Source organism: Bos indicus, chromosome 15 (assembly GCF_029378745.1).
Source record: "Bos indicus isolate NIAB-ARS_2022 breed Sahiwal x Tharparkar chromosome 15, NIAB-ARS_B.indTharparkar_mat_pri_1.0, whole genome shotgun sequence".
Lineage (NCBI taxonomy): Eukaryota > Metazoa > Chordata > Mammalia > Artiodactyla > Bovidae > Bos > Bos indicus.
The window spans coordinates 78,780,812-78,802,509 of NC_091774.1; the positions used below are offsets into that span (position 1 = coordinate 78,780,812).

Here is a 21,698-nt window from a genome sequence, read left to right on the forward strand (position 1 = left end):
TTTAAAGTACATAGTCAACAAGACATACTATATAACACAGGGAAATCTACTCACTATTTTGTAAAAACCTAAATGAAAAAAAATTGAGAAAAAATAGATACATAGATACAGGTGTGTGTGTATGTATACATATATACACACACACACATATATACATCTATCTAACTACCTATATTTATATATTTTGAATCACTTTGCAGTACACCTGCAACTAACACATTGTTAATCAACTATACTTAAATATAAACTAAAAATTTGAAACTAGAGGTTCTAACTTAATAGTTTGTCATTGGATTGACACGAAACCAAGTGTTAGGTGCTTAGTCATGTCCAACTTTGTGACTTCATAGACTATAGCCCACCACGCTGCTCTGTCCAGGGACTTTTCCAGGCAAGAATACTGGAGTGGGGTGCCATTTCCTTCTCTATTGGATTGACAGGTTTACCTCTTAAACAAATTACCCAAGTGTATCTGAAGCCAATGATATTTGCATATATTGGGGGCTATTGGGTTATTTGCCTATTGTACTCTGGTCCAGATTCACATCATAAATCAATTAATGAGGTGACTTTAGTTCTTAAATTTGTTTTTTAAATTATGGTCAACTGTACATAATAAATTTATATTTTCCACAGGACTGGAAAAGGTAAGTTTTTATTCCAATCCCAAAGAAGGGCAATACCAAAGAATGTTCAAATTACCACCCAGTTGCACTCATCTCACATGCTAGCAAATTAATCCCCCAAATTCCCCAAGCCAGGCTTCAATAGTATGTGAACTGTGAAATTCCAGATGTTCAAGCTGGATTTAGAAAAGGCAGAGGAACCAGAGATCAAATTGCCAACATCCGCTGGATCATTGAAAAAGCAAGAGAGTTCCAGAAAAACACGTACTGCTGCTTTATTGACAATGCCAAAGCCTTTGGCTTTGTGGATCACAAGAAACTGTGGAAAATTCTTCAAGAGATGGGAATACCAAACCACCTTACTTGCTTCTGAGAAATCTGTATGCAGGTCAGGAAGCAACCGTTAGAACCAGACATGGAACAAAGGATTGGTTCCTAATTGGGAAAGGAGGACATCAAGGCTATATATTGTCACCCTGCTTATTTAACTTATATGCAGAGTACATCATGAGAAACGTTGGGCTGGATGAAGCACAAGCGGGAATCAAGATTGCCAGGAGAAATATTAATAACCTCAGATATGCAGATGACACCACACTTATGGCAGAAAGTGAAGAAGAACTAAAGGGCCTCTTGATGAAAGTGAAAGACAGTAGTGAAAAAGTTGGCTTAAAGCTCAACATTAATTAGCCTCCAATTAAAACAAATAAATTAATTAAAAAATAAAAATAAAAAATTAATGAAACAAAGAAAAAAAAGATGTTCACAATTGTGCCACTTACAAGAGTTAAAACAGCAGAAAAAACCTACATGTCTAATAAACAGAACTGCTTAAAGAAAAAAAAAGAAAAAAACCTCAACATTTGAAAAACTAACATCATGGGATCGAATCCCATCACTTCATGGCAAATAAATGGGGGAAAAAAAGGAACAGGGAGAGACTTAATTTTTTTGGCTCCAAAATCACTGCAGATGGTGACTGCAGCCCTGAAATTAAAAGATGCTTATTCTTTGGAAGAAAATTATGACCAAGCCAGACAGCATATTAAAATGCAGAGACATTACTTTGCCAACAAAGGTCCATCTAGTCAAAGCTATAGTTTTACCAGTAGTCATGTATGGATGTGAGAGTTGGACAATAAAGAAAGCTGAGTGTCAACTATTGATGCTTTTGAACTATGGTATAGGAGAAGACTCTTGAGAGTCCCTTGGACTGCAAGGAAATCCAACCAGTCCATCCTAACGGAAATCAATCCTGAATATTCATTGGAAGGACTAATGTTGAAGCTGAAACTCCAATACTTTGACCCCCTGATGCAAAGAACTGACTCACTGGAAAAACCCTGATGCTGGGAAAGATTGAAGGCGGGAGGAGAAGGGGATGACAGAGGATGAGATGGTTGTATGGCATTATCAACTCAACGGACATGAGTTTGAGCAAGCTCTGGGAATAGTGAATGGACAGTAATTGGGTGACGGACACGGAAGCCTGGTGTGGAGCATTTCATGAGATTGCAAAGAGTCGGACATGACTGTGTGACTGAACTGAACTAAACTGTTACATAATAAAATTTACAATTTTCACCATCTTAAGGTGGTATTAATTTAATTAATGGTGTTGTATAAATGTTACTAATGTTTATCTTGAGAACTAGTCCAACTTCACACACTGAAAGTCCACAACTATTAAAGAAAATTTCCCATTTTCACTCACAGAGACCCAGGCAACCTCCCTTCTACTTTGTATTAATCTATTTTATTTGTCTCAGTCAGTTGGAATCATACAAAATCTGCTTTTGTGTGTGTGTGTGTGTGTGACTGCCTTTTTCAATTAACGTCATATAAAACCCTTTTTCCATTAAATGTTCCTGACACCCTTGTTGAAATTTACTAAATATTAGAGATTATTATTTAGAGATTTATTTCTAGGCTGTCTATTATATTTCATTAATCTGTTATTCATCTTTGTTTCAATATGGGTGCTGTGATTACTATAGCTTTGTAGCTTGTTTTAGAATGTGGAAGTATGAGATCTCTAACTTCATTTTCAATATTGCTTTGGCAATTTGTAGTCCTTGAGATTCCATATGAATTTTAGCATGAATTTTTCTATTTTTTCTAAAAATATTTTTGGTGTTTTGATAGAGATTGCACTATATTTTACATCACTTGAGGTAGTATTAATTTCTTAATACTGTTAAATATTCCAGCTCATAAATGTCTTCCCATATATGTGTGTGTTCTATAATATCTCTGAGTAATGCTTATAGTTTTCAATTGACAAGACTATTGTCTCCTTGGTTAAGCTTACTCTTAACTATTTTATTCTTTCTGATGTTGTAGTGGAATTATTTCCTTAATTTCTCCTTGAGTTGTTTATGATCATATAAACTTTCACATCATTTCACAAAAATACTTTCAATAAGCTGCAAATAGGAGTGTAACTCAACATGATACTGTCCAAATATGAGAGATCCACAGCTAATACACTCACATTTAAAAGTTTATAGCTTCCCATTAAAATCTGGAACAGAATGAGCAGGCACACATTTTTTAATATAGTACTTACATATAATTTTATATGAACATTTTAGAGTTTTCCAAGTACAGCCCTTGTGAGGTACTTTTGTTTTTGTTTTGCTTTTAAGTTTTGGTGGTGATATTTATTGGGATTGAATTGAATACATAGATAATGTTGGGGAATAAATTGTTATCTTTTCAATTATTTTCCTATCCAAAAATATGCAGTATTCTTGAACTTCTTAAGTATATATTATACTTTAAATGTAAGTCTTGTGTGGTTCTAGTTTACTGTTAATTCTATGACACCACCCTTATGGCAGAAAGTGAAGAAGAACTAAAGAGCCTCTTGATGAAAGTGAAAGAAGAGAGTGAAAAAGTTGGCTTAAAGCTTAACATTCAGAAAACGAAGATCATGTCATCCGGTCCCATCACTTCATGGCAAATAGATGGGGAAACAGTGGCAACAGTGTCAGACTTTATTTTTCTGGGCACCAAATTCACTGCAGATGGTGATTGCAGCCATGAAATTAAAACATGCCTACTCCTTGGAAGGAAAGTTATGACCAACCTGGACAGCATATTAAAAAGCAGAGACATTACTTTGTCAACAAAGGTCTGTCTAGTCAAGGCTATGGTTTTTCCAGTGGTCATGTGTGGTTGTGAGAGTTGGACTTTAAGAAAGCTGAGTGCCGAAGAATTGATGCTTTTGAACTGTGGTGTGGAGAAGACTCTTGAGAGTCCCTTGGACTGCATGGAGATCCAACCAGTCCATCCTAAAGGAGACCAGTCCTGGGTGTTCACTGGAAGGACTGATGTTGAAGCTGAAACTCCAATCCTTTGGCCACCTCATGCGAAGAGCTGACTCAGTTGAAAAGACCCTGATGCTGGGAAAGATTGAGGGTAGGAGGATAAGGGGACGACAGAAGATGAGTTGGTTGGATGGCACCACTGACTCAATGGACATGGGTTTGGGTGGACTCTGGGAGTTGGTGATGGACAGGGAGGCCTGGTGTGTTGTGGTTCATGGGGTCACAAAGAGTCAGACATGACTGAGTAACTGAACTGTACTGAACTAAGCATTTATATTTTTGTTGCTTTTGAGGAGGCAATCTCTTTTTTTTATATTTTCCTTTTTTAAATTTTTTAAAATGTGGATCATTTTTAAAGTCTTCATTGAATTTCTTACAACATTTTTACAATATTGCATCTGTTGTATGTTTTGGTTTTTTGGCCGCGAGTCATGTGGGATCTTAACTCCCCAACCAGGGATTGAACTTGCATCCCATGCTTTGAAAGGTGAAGTTTCAACTACTGTACCACCTGGGAAGACCTTATACTAAATAGGGTCTATTTACTTATTTCCTGTGTATGGATTGGCTGGGAGCTTCCCAGGTGACTCAGTAGAAAAGAATCTGCCTGCCCATGCAGGAGAAATAAGAGGAGTGGGTTCAATTTCTGGGTTGGGAAGATCCCCTGGAGAAGGGAATGGCAACTCACTCCAAAATTGTTGCCTGGAATATCGCATGGGCAGATGAACATGGTGGGTTGCAGTCCATGTGGTCACGAAGAGTTGAACATGCCTGAACATACACACACAGGGACCGGATATGGATTTTTTATTTATCAGGTGGCTGAGGTACTCCTGACCTCTTTTAATAATTTAACAGTTTTTTTTTCTTTTAAGTTGGAGGATAATTTCTTTACAATGTAATGTTGGTTTCTGCCATACATCAGCATGAATCAGCCATAGGTATATGTACGTCCCCTCCCTCATGAACCTCCTTCCTACTGCCTGCCCCATTCTACCCCTCTAGGCTCTCACAGAGCACCAGGTTGAGCTCCCTGTATTACACAGCAATTTTCCATTAGCAATCTATTTTATATATTGTAATGTATATGCTTCAATGTTACTCTCTCAATTCGTCCCACCCTCTTCATTCTCCACTGTATCCACCTCTATTGCACTCTTGCAGATAGGTTCGACAGTACCATTTTTCTAGGTTCCATATATATGCATTATTATTATACAATATTTTTCTCTTTCTGACTTACTTCATGTTGTATAATGGGCTCTAGGTTAGTCCACCTGAAGTGAGATAATTTTATCTATGAATTTTTATTTAGTTTTGCTTTCTGTAACAGTGCTTCTAATGGCAGCTTCTTCCTACCCTTTCAATCACAGCTTAAACATCACCTTTTCAGTTCATTTCAGTTCAGTCACTCAGTCATGTATGACTCTTTGTGATCCCATGGACTGCAGCACGCCAGGCTTCCCTGACCATCACCACCACCCAGAGCTTACTCAGACTCATGTCCATTGAGTTGGTAACGCCATCCAACCATCTCATCCTCTGTTGTCCCCTTCTCCTCCCTCCTTCAATCTTTTCCAGCATCAGGGTCTTTTGAAGGTAGTCAATTTTTCCCATAAGGTGGCCAAAGTATTGGAGCTTCAGCTTCAGCATCAGTCCTTCCAATTATTCAGGACTGATTTCCTTTAGGATTGACTGGTTTGATCTCCTTGCAGTCCAGTAGACTCTCAAGAGTCTTCTCCAACACTACAGTTCAAAAGCATCAATTCTTTGGTGCTCAACTTTCTTTATAGTCCAACTCTTACATCCATACATGACTATTGGAAAAACCATAGCTTTGACTAGATGGACTGGTTTGTTGGCAAAGTTATGTTTCTGCTTTTTAATGTGCTGTCTAGGTTGGCCATGGCTTTTCTTTTAAGGAGTAAGCATCTTTTAATTTCATGGCTGCAGTCACCATCTGCAGTGATTTTGGAGCACCCAAAATACAGCCTTGTCTAACTAAATGAAACCATGAGCCATGCTGTGTAGGGCTACCCAAGATGGACAGGTCATGGTGGAGAGTTCTGACAAACTGTGGTCTACTTGAGAAGGGAATGGCAAACCACTTCAGTATTCTTGCCTTGAGAACCCCATGAACAGTATGGAGTGTTAGGTCCACGAGTCAAGGTAAACTGGGTGTGGCCATGCAGGAGATGACAAGAGTGAACATTGACATCTTAGGAATCAGTGAACTAAAATGGATGAGAATGGGCACATTTACTTAAGATGACCATTATACCTGCTATGTTGGGCAAAAATTCCTTAGAAAAAATGGAGTAGCCTTCATAGTCATCAAAAGGGTCTGAAATGCAGTATTTTGGTGCAATCTCAAAAAAGACAGAATGATCTCAGTTCATTTCCAAGGCAAACCATTTAACATCACAGTAATCAAAACCTATGCGCCAACCACTAATGCTGAAGACATTGAGGTCAAATGGATCTGTGAAGACCTACAAGAACGTTTGGAATTAACACCCAAAAAAAAAAAAAAAAAAAAAAGATTTCCTTTTTATTATAGGACATTGGAATGCAAAGGTAGGAAGTCAAGAGATACCTGGAGAAACAGCAAAGTTTGGTCTTGGAGTACAAAATGAAGCAGGGCAAAGGCCAACAGAGTTTTGCCAAGAGAACCAACTGGTAATAGCAAACTCCCTCTTCAACAGCACAAGAGAAGACTCTACATATGGACATCACCAGATGGTCAATACCAAAATCAGATTGATTATATTCTTTGCAGCCAAAGATGGAAATGTTCTATACAGTCAGCAAATAGAGCAGGAGCTGACTGTGGCTCAGATTATAAGCTCCTTCTAGCAAAGTTCATACTTACATTGAAGAAAGTAGGGAAAACCACTAGACCATTCAGGTTTGACCTAATCAAATCACTTATGATTATACAGTGGAAATGGCAAATACACTCAAGGGATTAAATCTCATAGACAGAATGTTTGAAGAACTATCAACAGAACTTTGTAACACTACCCAGGAGGTGGTGACCGAAACCACCCCCAAGAAAAAGAAATGCAACAATGCAAATTGGTTATCTGAGGAGGCCTTACAAATAACGGAGAGAAGAAGAAACATGAAAGTAAAAGGAGAAAGGGAAAGATATACCCAACTGAATACAAAGTTTGAAAGAATAGCAAGGAGAGATAAGAAAGCTTTCTTAAGTGGACAATGCAAATAAATAGATTAAAACAATAGAGTAGGAAAGACTAGATATTTCTTCTAAAAAGTTGAAGATACCAAAGGAACTTTGCATGCAAGGACAGGCACAATAAAGGACAGAAATGGTATCGACCTAAAAGAAGCAGCAGATATTAAGAGATGGCAAAAATATGCAGAAAAAATGTACAAAAAAAGGTTTTCATGACCCAGATATCCATGATGGTCTGGTCACTCACCTGAAGCAGATATCCTGGAGTATGAATTCAAGTGGTCCTTAGGAAGCATTACTATGGACAGAGCTGAGGGGGAGGGGGTGAAAAAATTCCAGCTGAGCTACTTCAAATCCTAAAAGATGATGGTGTTTAAGTTGCTGTATTCAATAAGCCAACAAATCTGAAAAACTTAGCAATGGCCACAGGACTGGAAAAGGTCAGTTTTTGTACCATCAATCCCAAAGAATGTTCAAACTATTGTAAAACTGTGCTCATTGCACATGTTAGCAAGGTAGTGCTCAAAATCCTTCACTAGGCTTCAACAGTATGGGAACCAAGAAATTTCAGAAATACAGTGTGGATTTAGAAAAGCCTGAGGAAGTAGTGATCAAATTGCCAACATCCATTGGATCATAGAAAAGGCAAGAAATTCATAAAAACATCGGCTTCATTGACTACACTTGAGCCTTTCACTGCATAGATCACAATAAGCTATGGAAAATTCTTAGAGTTGGGAATACCAGACCGCCTTACACAGCTTCTGAGAAACTGTATGCAGGTCTAGAAGCAGCAGTTAGAATTCAACATGGAACAGTAGACTGGTTCCAAATGGGAAAGGAGTATGCCAAGGCTGTATATTGTCACCCTGCAATTTAACTTCTTTGCAGAGTGTTGTTGTGGTTTTCAGTCACCCAGTCATGTCCGACTCTTTGTGACTCCATGGAATGCAGCATGACAAGCCTCCCCTGTCCCTCACATTCTCTTGGAGTTTCCCCAAGTTAATGTTCATTGCATCTGTGATGCCATCCAGCCATCTCATCCTCTGACATCCTCTTCTACTTTTGCCCTCTGTCTTTCCAGCATCAGGGACTTTTCCAATGAGTCATCTGTTTGTGTCAGATGATGAAACTCCTGGAGCTTCAGCTTCAGCATTAGTCCTTATAGTGAATATTCAGGGTTTACCTTCCTTAAGATAGACTGGTTTGATCTTCTTGCTGTTCAGGGGACTTTCAAGAGTCTTCTCCATCACCACACTTTGAAGGCATCAATTCTTTGGTGTTCTGCCTTGTTTATGGTCCAGCGGTCCAGCTCTCACAATGGTACATGACCACTGGAAAGACCATAGCCTTGACTATCTGGACCTTTGTCAGCAGAGTAATGTCTCTGATCTTCAACACACTAGCTAGGTTTGTCATAGCTTTCCTGCCAAAAAGCAGTCATCGTTTGATTTCATGGCAGCAGTACTATCCACAATGATTTTGGAGCCCAAGAAGAGGATATCTGTCACTGCTTCCACCTTCTACCCATCTATTTGCCATGCAGTAATGGAGCCAGATGACACGATCTTAGTTTTTTAATATTTAGTCTGAAGCTGACTCTTTCACTCTCCTGCTTCACTATGCAGAGTTCAGTTCAGTCGCTCAGGTGTGTCCGACTCTTTGCAACCCCATGGAATGCAGCATGCCAGGCTTCCCTGTCCATCACCAACTCCGGGAGCTTACTCAAACTCATGTCCATTGAGTTGGTGATGGCTTCAAACATCTTATCCTGTTTCATCCCCATCTCCTCCCATCTTCAATCTTTCCTAGCAACAGTGTCTTTTCCAATGAGTCAGTTCTTCACATCAGGTGGCCAAAGTATTGGAGTTTCAGCTTTAGCATCAGTCCTTCCAATGAATATTTAGGACTGATTTCCTTTAAGATTGACTGGTTGGATCTCCTTGCAGTCTAAGGGACTCTCAAGAGTTTTCTCCAACACCACAGTTCAAAAACATCAATTCTTTGGCTTGCAGCTTTCTTTATAGTCCAACTCTCACATCGATACATGACTACTGGAAAAACCATATCTTTGACTAGATGGACTTTTGTCTGCAAAATAATGTCTCTGCTTTTTAATTTGCTGTCTAGGTTGGTTATAGCTTCTTCCAAGGAGCAAGTGTCTTTTAATTTCATGGCTGCAGTCACCATCTGCAGTGATTTGTGAGACCAACAAAATAAAGTCTCTCAATAATTCCATTGTTTCCCCATCTATTTGCCATGAATTGATGGGGCCAGATCCCAAGATCTTAGTTTTATGAATGTTGAGTTTTAAGCCAGCTTTTTCACTCTCCGCTTTCACTTTCGTCAACATGCTTTTCAGTTTCTCTTCTCTTTCTTCCATAAACATGGAGTCATCTGTATGTCTGAGGTTATATATTTCTCCTGGCAATCTTGATTCTACCTTGTGCTTCATCCAGCCAGGCATTTTGCATGATGTACTCTGCATAGAAGTTAAATAAGCAGGGTTACAATATACAGCCTTGATGTACTCCTCTCCCAAATTTGAAACAGTCTGTTGTTACATGTCCAGTTCTAACGGTTGCTTCTTGACCTGCATACAGATTTCTCAGGAGGCAAGTAAGGTGGTCTGCTATTCCCATCTCTTGAAGAATTTTACACAGTTTTTTGTGATCCACACAGTCAAAGTCTTTGGCATAGTCAATAAAGCAGAAGTATATGTTTTTCTGGAACTCTCTTGGTTTTTTGATGATCCAACAAATGTAGTCAATTTTATCTCTGGTTCCTCTGCCTTTTCTAAATCCAGCTTGAACATCTGGAAGTTCACGGTTCACGTATTGTTGAAGCCTGGCTTGGAGAATTTCGAGCATTACTTTGTTAGCGTGTGAGATGAGTCCAAGTATGTGGTAGTTTGGACATTCTTTGGTATTGCCTTTCTTTGGGATTGGAATGAAAACAGCTTTTCCAGTCCTGTGGCCACTGCCGAATATTCCAAATTTGCTGGCATATTGAGTGCAGCATTTTCACAGCTCTTTAACAGTCATCTTTTGGGTCTTGAAATAGCTCACCTGGCATTCCTTCACCTCCACTAGGTTTGTAGTGATGCTCTCTAAGGCCCACTTGACTTTGGACTCCAGGACGTTTGGCTATAGCTGAGTGATCACACCATTGTAATTATCTGGGTCATGAAAATCTTTTTTGTATAGTTCTTCTGTGTATTCTTGACATATTTCTTAATTCCAAAGGAAATAGCTAGTTCCAAAGAATAGCAAGGAGAGATGAGAAAGCCTTCCTAAGTGATCAATGCAAAGAAATAAAGGAAAATAGTAGTATGAAAATGACTAGAGATCTCTTAAAAAAATTAGAAATACCAAGGGAATATTTCTTGAAAAGATGGGCAAAATAAAGGACAGAAATGTTTTGGACCTAACAGAAGCAGAAGATATTAAGAAAATGTGTCAAGAATGCACATAAGATCTACACAAAAAAGATCTTAACAAACAAGGTAACCACGATGGTGAATTTAAAATTAGCTACTGTATATTTTATTTTAAGGCATTTAACTGTGTTTTCTGATGTAACTTTCATACATCTAACCAAAATTTAAGGTGATTAAATTACATCTTAAATAAAAGGACAGAAAATCATGCTATGGCAGGTGGGGAAGTACATAACATGTCTGTTCACTGGAGTAAAATGACTGGGTTTTTATATTAATCTTGATTGTCTTTAGTCTCATGGTGATTCTTTTTTTCTCATGAAGTTCTCATTCTCATGAAGTTTTTTCCCATGTTGGACATTTCTGACATGAATTATGTGACTTGTCCTATTAAAATCTTTACATATAGATGATCTTTAAAAACTTTGGGGAAAGTCCCAGTGAATTAATTAAATAGGAATCAGTCTTGGACATATTCCAGTTCCAAGACTCAATGATAATTGCAGCTGGAAGGGATGAAATATCCCATGATCTTCACCCCTAAGGGTAAGAAGATGCTATCCACTTAGTAACTGGCATCAGTTTTTCCTGAGGTCTTTTCTTAGACTTAAAGTACGACTTAAAAAAAAAAATCACAGGAATATCTTTCAAAATCTTAGGTCAACTAATCTGGCCATGCTAGCATGACAGAATGAGAAGGGCTAAACAACAAAATGCTACTTTTTTTTTTTCCAAGTTGGTCTAAAGAAGTACTTGTAAAAAATTTTCCTGGGAAATGGCTACTTGATATCTTCTATGTATATATAGGATTTCTTGGTCATTTTGATAAATTTCTAATCTGATAAACTTTTGTTTCTCTGTATGCACCCTGGAATTCCTTTCAAATAATCTACACTGCACATAAAAATGACTTGAATAATCATGAGACTCCATGAAGAAAATGGACAGACAGCCAAATGAAATCAGATTTATCCTCAAATAATAAGGAAGCCTTTTGTCCTCTGTTGTCAAACTGGATGAAAAATAATTCTTAGTGTATATGAGTAACTTAAAGGCATTGTTCAGATTCTGAAGAAGCCTCTAAAGGTAAGACTAATGGTAAATCATGGGAACAAGACTCACAAGTGTGGGATGTTCTTTATTGTAAAAAAAAGTATATTACTTTGGAATCAATCAAACTTAGATTCAGTTCTAGATGTAACCCTTAAAAATATGTGATTGTGGAAAATGAATGAGATATTCTGAGCATTAGTTTCTTCCATTATAAAATGGGAATTCCAGTTCTTGTTACTCTAAACATAAAATGTGATACATTAAACTATGAATCTGTGATTGGAATATACGGTTAAGACTTTTCAGGTGCAGGATGATGTCATCAGAATAAAATTTAAAAGGACAATTTGGGCTGCTTCAGGAGAATCATCTTTTGGAGGCCAGAATAAACATGGAGACATTTGGCTACTGCAGTAGACCAGGAAGAAATTAAGAAGTAGGGTATGATCAAACGTGATATATTTTGAAAATCGAATAAATAGGAATTATTAAATTTTTATGAGTGTATCAATGAGTGAAGAGTATTGAAATTTTTGTCTGAACAATAACACGGAAAATAATAAGATTTAATAGACAAATAGGGAGCACCTGTTTAAATTTTGTATAGGGAATTCTTATATTTATAGTAGAACTTTTAAAAGTTAGCTTTATTAGTACTACATTGCCATTAAACTATGCTAAAATTAGAGATGTTGCATATCAGTTCAGCCGCTCAGTCATATCCCACACTGCGATCCCATGGACTGCAGCATGCCAGGCCTCCCTGTCCATCACCAAATCCCAGAGTTTATTCAAACTGATGTCCATTCAGTTGGTGATACTAAGAAACCATCTCATCTTCTGTCATCCCCTTCTCCTCCACCTTCCATCTTTCCCAGCATCAGGGTCTTTTCCAATGAGTCAGTTCTTCACATCAGGTGGCGAAAGTATTGGAGTTTCAGCTTCAGCATCAGTCCTTCCAGTGAATATTCAGGACCAATTTCCTTTAGGATGGACTGGTTGGATCTCCTTGCAGTCCCATGGACTCTCAAGAGTCTTCTCCAACACCACAGTTCAAAAGCATCAATGCTTCAGTGCTCACCTTTCTTTATAGTCCAACTCTCACATCCATATATGACTACTGGAAAAACCATACCTTTGACTAGACAGATCGGTTTGTTGGCAAATTTATGTCCCTACTTTTTAATATGCTGTCTAGGTTGGTCACAATTTTTCTTCCAAGGAGCAAATGTCTTTTAATTTCATGGCTGCAGTCACCATCTACAGTGATTTGGGAGCCCCAAAATAAAGTTTGTCACTGTTTCCACTGTTTCCCCCTCTACTTGCCATGAAATTATGGGACTGGATGCCATGATCTTAGTTTTCTGAATGTTGAGTTTTAAGCCAACTTTTTCACTCTACTCTTTCATTTTCATCAGGAGGCTCTATAATTCTTCACTTTCTGCTTTAAGGGTGGTATCATCTGCATATCTGAGGTTATTGATATTTCTCCCAGCAATCTTGATTCCAGCTTGTGCTTCATTCAGTCTGGTGTTTCTCATGATGTACTGTTCATATAAGTTAAATAATCAGGGTGAATTCAGCCTCATTGCGTACACATGTTTGAAAATTAGGGGAGAAACAGGGGCTGACCCAAAATTAGACTGTTGCAGCATTGTCAGAAAAAGGGAAATATCCACCTAAAGACCTAAGTGTCAGTGAGGTTTGAGACAATTCAGGACAAGGATCTTCTGTCCACAGTTTGATCTACCTACATTGTAAATTACCTGAAATGGGTCTATTTTATTATACTTTCTGACTCTATAAATGATGCACTTTTTCATGGAATTCTCTCCCATCTATTTTATACTTTCAATTTTTTTTTTAAAACTCAACCAAAGCGTTGCTTCCTCCAGGAAGCCTTCTTTGATTACAGTTTGATATACTCCTAAAGTGAAGGAAAGTGAAAGTGAAGTTTCAGTCGTGTCCGACTCTTTTCGACCCCATGGTCTGTAGCCTACAAGGCTCCTCCATCCATGGGGTTTTCCAGGGAAGAGTACTGGAGTGGGTTGCTATTTCTTTCTCCAGGGGATCTTCCTGATGCAGAGATCAAAGCCGGGTCTCCCTCACTGTAGACAGATGCTTTTACCATCTGAGGCACCTATGATCCTAAGCACTGTTTGATATTCATTAAAAAAACACAAAAAAACAAAACAGTTGCTCAGTCATGTCTGAGTCTTTGTGACTGCTTGGACTATACTTTGCCAGGCTCCTCTCTCCATGGAATTTTCCAGGCAAGATAATGGAGTGCATTGCCATTTCCTTCTCCAGTGGATGTTAACAATCCTGGAATCAAACCTAGGTCTCCTGCACTGTGAGCAGATTCTTTACCATCTGGGCACCAGAGAAGCCAAATATTGATGGCATATATAACTTGGGTCTGGAATTGTCTGATCCCTTGTTATGCACCATATCACTGGGGGAAAGAAACTATGCTGTACTCAACTTGTAATCAAAATGTCCATGACATATGGACACAAATAGATGTTCTATATTCATTCTTCAAGAGAATGTGTAAATAAACAATTGTACATGTAAGTGTTTTCCCCTTTAAGTGCTTTTTTTCCCCCAGTATAAGTGTTTTTTTTTTTTTTTCCATTGTCTTTTAGACCAACTGCTTCTGATACCTGAACTCAGCTTCTGTCCAGACTGGATGGAACCAAGGAACAATGTAACTTACTTTGTCCTCCTGGGCCTCACACAAAATCCAAAGGAACAGAAAGTACTTTCTGTTATGTTCTTGTTCTTCTATATTTTGACTCTGATGGGCGACCTGGTCATTATTATGAATATAACTGTCAGTAAGACCCTGAACTCACCGATGTACTTTTTTCTTGCTAGCTTATCATTTATTGATGTCACTTATTCTTCTTGTATTACCCCTAGAATGATTTCAGACTTGTTCTTAGGGGAAAAGATCATATCATTTGAATCTTGCATGACCCAGCTGTATACAGAGCACTTTTTTGGTGGATCAGAGATCATCCTGTTGGTGATGGCCTATGACCGCTATGTGGCCATCTGTAAGCCTTTGCATTCTTTGGTGATCATGAGGCAGAGGGTGTGTGCTGTGTTGCTAGTGGTGTCCTGGGTTGGGGGTTTTCTGCACTCAGCAACTCAGCTTAGCACTGTTTGTGGGCTCCCATTCTGTGGCCCAAATGTCATTGATCACTTTATGTGTGACATATTCCCTTTACTTAGACTCGTGTGTACTGACACCTATCTCATTGGCATCTTAGTGCTGGCCAATGGAGGGCTGATCTGCACTCTTGGCTTTCTGCTCTTACTTGTCTCCTATGGAGTCATCCTGCACTCTCTAAAGAACCTGAGTCAGGAAGGGAGGCGGAAAGCCCTCCAGACCTGGGGTTCCCACATCACTGTGGTTATCTGCTCCTCTGTTCCCTCTATATTTGTAAAGGCAAGACCTGCTAAGACCTTCCCCATTGACAAATCATTGAGCGTGTTTTATACAGTCATAAGTCCCATGCTGAACCCATTAATCTACAGTCTAAGAAACTCTGAGTTAACTAATGCTATGAAGAAGGTCTGGAGAAGGAACATCATATCTCATTTTAACTAAGTGTATTAATTACTATGAAAGGAATCATTTGACATCAGGGGACATTTCCTTTGAATGCAGAAGTCATTTTGTGCTTAGTCACTCAGTCATGTCCAGCTGTTTGCAACTGCATGGACTGTAGCCTGCCAGGCTCCTCTGTCCATGGAGATTCTCTAGACAAGAATACTGGAGTGAATTGCCTTGCTCTCCTCCATGTGATCTTCTCAACCCAGCGATCAAACCCAGGTCTCCCCCATTGCAGGCAGATTCTTTACAATATTAGCCACCAGGGAAGCCATTTTACAATTTGATTCTGATTTCTCTTTCTTCAACAAGTTTATGATAATCATAATTAAAGATTGCAGTTATACATCTGTGCTATTAATAACAGTTTTCCTCCTTACTAGAATGTAAGGTCTATAATTACTTGTATATAACTGTACCCAGCATGGTATAAAACCTATATAGCAAAAAAAAAAAAAAAATGTATAATGAATTCATGAGAAAATTATTGCACTGATTTTTAACTAATTTATGTATGCTCAGTCGCTTCAGTCATGTCTGAATCTATGTGACCCTACAGACTGTAGCTCATCAGGCTCCTCTGTTCATGGGATTCTCCAGGCAAGAATACTGGAGTGGGTTGCCATGCCCTCCTCCATGCGATCTTCCTGACCTAGGGATTGAACTGGCATCTCTTATGTCTCCTGCATTGGCTGCTGAGTTCTTTACCACTAGAGCCACCTGGGAAGCCCAACCAGTTTATGGACTTATATTTTTTACTCTTTTTCATGAAAAAAAAAAAAGAGCAAAAAAGATATTGCAGTTCATGGAGTAGCAATGAGTTGGACTTGGTGATTGAACAACAATAACAACTCTTTTTCAGGACAGGATGATTTTTATTTAGATTCTTATCATTTAAATGAACTTTTTTATTGATAGAACTTAAAATATTTATTTATATATATATTGCCTTTTTTTTAAACTATACTTCCATGGCATTATGCAAAAAATCTTTAACTTAATACTTTCCTATTTACAAGAAGATCTGAAGTAAAACAGATATCAATAAACAGCATAAATGGAAACCAAACAATATGGTATGCAGTGTCGCATGAATTTCCCACTTTTTTCTCAGCATTTTCCAGCCCTAATTGTTAGCCCTAAATTTGTTTCTTTTCATCTGGTAATAATCTTTACAAACGCAAGTGTAATTAACATACACATATTTGCTTCTTTCTATATATGTAACTGTTGCTTCCTGACCTGCATACAAATTTCTCAAGAGGCAGGTCAGGTGGTCTGGTATTTCCATCTCTTGAAGAATTTTCCACAGTTTATTGTGATCCACACAGTCAAAGGCTTTGGCATAGTCAATAAAGCAGAAATAGATGTTTTTCTGGAACTCTCTTGCTTTTTCGATGATCCAGCTGATGTTGGCAATTTGATCTCTGGTTACTCTGCCTTTTCTAAAACCAGCTTGAACATCAGGAAGTTCACGGTTCGCATATTGCTGAAGCCTGGCTTGGAGAATTTTGAGCATTACTTTACTAGCGTGTGAGATGAGTGCAATTGTGCAGTAGTTTGAGCATTCTTTGGCATTGCCTTTCTTTGGGATTGGAATGAAAACTGATCTTTTCCAGTCCTGTGGCCACTGCTGAGTTTTCCAAATGTGCTGGCATATTGAGTGCAGCACTTTCACAGCATCATCTTTCAGGATTTGCAATAGCTCAACTGGAATTCCATCACCTCCACTAGCTTTGTTTGTAGTGATGCTTTCTAAGGTCCACTTGACTTCACATTCCAGGATGTCTGGCTCTAGGTCAGTGATCACACCATTGTGATTATCTTGGTTGTGAAGATCTTTTTTGTACGATTCTTCTGTGTATTCTTGCCATCTCTTCTTAATATCTTCTGCTTCTGTTAGGTCCATACCATTTCTGTCCTTTATCAAGCTCATCTTTGCATGAAATGTTCCCTTGATATCTCTGATTTTCTTGAAGAGACCCCTAGTCTTTTCCATTCTGTTGTTTTCCTCTATTTCTTTGCATTGATTGCTGAAGAAGGCTTTCTTATCTCTTCTTGCTATTCTTTGGAACTCTGCATTCAGATGTTTATATCTTTCCTTTTCTCTTTTGCTTTTCGCTTCTCTTCTTTTCACAGCTATTTGTAAGGCCTCCCCAGACAGTCATTTTGCTTTTTTGCATTTCTTTTCTATGGTAATGGTCTTGCTCCCTGTCTCCTGTACAATGTCACGAACCTCATTCCATAGTTCATCATGCATTCTATCTATCAGATCTATCAGATCTAGAACAACAGACTGGTTCCAAATAGGAAAAGGAGTTCGTCAAGGCTGTATATTGTCACCCTGTTTATTTAACTTATATGGAGAGTACATCATGAGAAACGCTGGACTGGAAGAAACACAAACTGGAATCAAGATTGCTGGGAGAAATATCAATAACCTCAGATATGCAGATGACACCACCCTTATGGCAGAAAGTGAAGAGGAACTTAAAAGCCTCTTGATGAAAGTGAAAGTGGAGAGTGAAAAAGTTGGCTTAAAGCTCAACATTCAGAAAACGAAGATCATGGCATCCGGTCCCACCACTTCATGGGAAATAGATGGGGAAACAGTGGAAACAGTGTCAGACTTTATTTTTCTGGGCTCCAAAATCACTGCAGATGGTGACTGCAGCCATGAAATTAAAAGACGCTTGCTCCTTGGAAGGACAGTTATGACCAACCTAGATAGCATATTCAAAAGCAGAGACATTACTTTGCCAACAAAGGTTCGTCTAGTCAAGACTATGGTTTTTCCTGTGGTCATGTATGGATGTGAGAGTTGGACTGTGAAGAAGGCTGAGTGCTGAAGAATTGATGCTTTTGAACTGTGGTGTTAGAGAAGACTCTTGAGAGTCCCTTGGACTGCAAGGAGATCCAACTAGTCCATTCTGAAGGAGATTAGCCCTGGGATGTCTTTGGAAGGAATGATGCTAAAGCTGAAACTCCAGTACTTTGGCCACCTCATGTGAAGAGTTGACTCCTTGGAAAAGACCCTGATGCTGGGAGGGATTGGGGGCAGGAGGAGAAGGGGACGACAGAAGATGAGATGCCCGGATGACATCACTGACTCGATGGACGTGAGTCTGGGTGAACTCCAGGAGTTGGTGATGGACAGGGAGGCCTGGCATGCTGCGATTCATGGGTAGCAAAGAGTTGGACACGACTGAGTGGCTGATCTGATCTGATCTGATATATGTAACACTTGCTTTTACTATACAACATCTTGAAGATGTTTCTATACAAGTCCATATATTTTGTACATGCATGATCAGTTGCTTGTAGTTTCTGACTCTTTGAGATCCCATGGAGTATAGCCTGCCAGTCCCTTCTGTCCATGAAATTTCCCAGGCAAGAATATTGGAGTGGGTTGCCATTTCATACTCCAGGGGATCTTCTTGACCCAGGATCGAGCTTGTGTCTTCTGCGTCTCCTGCACTGGCTGGCAGATTCTTTACTACTGGGCCACCTGGGAAGCCTAGTCATATATATATATACACACACATATATATATAATTTTTCTTATGGTGCACGGTTCTCCTTATAAATTTATAGTAAAATTAATATGTAAATTTCTATTAATGTGGTTGCTAAACTTTTCTATGGTAAATAATATTCTAGTTAATATAAGTTTTATGTATATGAAAATACAATTTTATAGGGATAGCATTGTTCCTATGATATTTGAATGAATGGTCAGGTAATATATGCATTTAAATGTTGATATTGATAGTTATTGTCAAATTACCATACTTGAGGTTAAGTAGTTACAGTCCTGTCCACTCTATGAGAATTCTTTTGTCCACATCTCAATCATCAGTACCTGATAAATATTTATGACATCTGATTAAAGTTACTCTTATTCTTTAACCACAACCCTTTTGATATAATTGAATTCAATCATCTTTCCACACATTTCATTTGATTTGTATTAATTTTCTGTGAGTTTATATGTATATATTTATATAAACACATTTATATGTATATATTCATTCAAATTTTACCTATTTAATTCAATGGTTACTCTTTTCTATACTGATTTTTATGAGACATTTATATGCTAAGAAATGATTACTTTTACCACTGCATGAGCACTTTGTATTTTCTGCTTGTGTGAAAGTGTCTCAGCTGTGTCCTACTTGTTGTGACCCCAAGGACTGTAACCTGCCATGCTCCTCTGTCCATGGAATTCTCCAGGCCAAAATATTGAGGTGGGTAGCTGTGCCCTTCTCCAGGGGATCTTCCCATCCCAGGGACTGAACCAAGGTCTCCTACATTGCAGGTGGATTCTTTACCATCTGAGCCACCAGCTGCTAAACAAATAGAATAAAAACACTGAGGACTATGGTACCACTCACTGTAGTGAAAAGCAAAAACCTAAACAACCAAAAATATTTGACAAGTAAATGAATACAATCTGTTCATAAGATGGGTTATCATGCAGCTATTAAAAATTGTGTGGGAGGAGGGAGGAGGGTTCAGGATGGGGAACATATGTATACCTGTGGTGGATTCATTTTGATATTTGGCAAAACTAATACAATTATGTAAAGTTTAAAAACAAAATAAAATTTAAAAAAATTGTGTTTTCAAAGAAAATTTGAAGATGTGAGAAAAAGTGCATGAAACGTTAGTTCAAAAGGGGTAATTAAAAATACACGCACAATATGTCATCAAATTAGGTTTAAAAATTAGATTTCTTGTTGTTTAGTTGCTAAGTTGTGTCTGACTCTTTTGCTACCCTATGGACTGTAGCCCATCAGGCTTCTCTGTCCATGGGATTTCCCAGACAAGAATACTGGAGTGGGTTGACATTTCCTTCTCCATTTCCTGGTTCCATGTTTTTAACTTTTTAAACTATGTAGAATGATTTTTGCATGTACTTTTTTTTTTTACATTTTATATTCAATTTTTTTCATTTGTGTATCTTGCTTAGAAAGATACGTTTTCCCATTCCACTTGTGCCAAATAGTCTTCAATTCTTTTCCAGTGCTTATTTTTTAAAACATTTTTATATATTATACTAAAACTTTTGATTAATCTTGAATTTATTTTGCTATAAGAGTTAAATAGGTATTGAAATTTTAGTGGTTTATCTATATTTTATGGTTTTTAAAAATAGTTGCATAACTATCTTTTTGCCATTAACTTGAAATCCTGAGTTTTGTTTCCTGAAATCCCAGTTTATTTTGACCCAATTCAAGACACTTTTCTGTTTCACTAATCTCTTTTTTCATGTACAGGCTGACACATAACTGCCATAATATGTAACACATTTTGATCTGTGAGGATACTAGCCGTGTCTCATTCCTATTGTCTCTCACAAATATACCTAGGCTTGAGGGTTGCCATGCCCTCCTCCAGGGATCTTCTCAACCCAGTGATGGAACCCAGGTCTCTGGTGTCTTCTGCATTACAGGTGGATTCTTTACCAGTGAACCACCAGAGAAGCCCCAGATACACACTAATATATTTAAAATAGATTATAGCAAGGCCTATTCTATAGCATAAGGAACTCTACTCAATATTTTTTAATAAACTAAATGGGAAAATAATTTGAAAAAGAGTAGATACATGTATATGTATAACTCAGTCACTTTGCTGTAGTCATTTTTTTTAGCAATGTAGATAATTGTAGCAATGTAGACATTGCTAATCACTATATCTTAATATGGGCTTTCCGGGTGTCTCTGTGGTAAAGAATCCGCCTGCAAAGCAAGAGCTAATGGAGATGTGGGCTGGATCCCTGGGTCAGGAAGATCTCGTGGAGGAGGGCATGACACCCCTCTCCAGTATCCTTGCCAGGAAAATCCCATGGACAGAGGATCCTAGTGGGCTGCAGTCCATAGTATCACAAGAGTCAGACATGACTTAAGACTAAACCACCATATATTTAACATAGATTATGACAAGTCCTACTGTATAGAACAGGGAACTCTACTCAATATTTTGTAATAAACTAAATGGGAAAATTGGTTCCAAATAGGAAAAGGAGTACGTCAGGGCTGTACATTGTCACCCTGCTTATTTAACTTATATGCAGAGTACATCATGAGAAACACTGGGATGGAGGAAGCACAAACTGGAATCAAGATTGCAGGGAGAAATATCAATAACCTCAGATATGCAGATGACACCACCCTTATGGTAGAAAGTGAAGAGGAACTAAAAAGCCTCTTGATGAAAGTGAAAGAGGAGAGTGAAAAAGTTGGCTCAAAGCTCAACATTCAGAAAACGAAGATCATGGCATCTTGTCCCATCACTTCACAGCAAATAGATGGGGAAACAGTGGAAACAGTGTCAGAATTTATTTTTTGGGGCTCCAAAATCACTGCAGATGGTGATTGCAGCCATGAAATTAAAAGACACTTACTCCTTGGAAGGAAAC

General features: G+C 38.3%; 1 protein-coding gene across 1 annotated transcript; it reads left to right on the forward strand.

The window, feature by feature from the left end:
- Positions 1-134: 134 nt before the first annotated feature.
- On the forward strand, positions 135-16,181 carry LOC109569252 (olfactory receptor 4A47-like). The gene has a single exon (XM_070804266.1). It carries the CDS (start codon positions 14,342-14,344, stop codon positions 15,266-15,268), a length of 927 nt encoding a protein of 308 aa, XP_070660367.1. The 5' UTR covers positions 135-14,341; the 3' UTR covers positions 15,269-16,181.
- Positions 16,182-21,698: the final 5,517 nt, after the last annotated feature.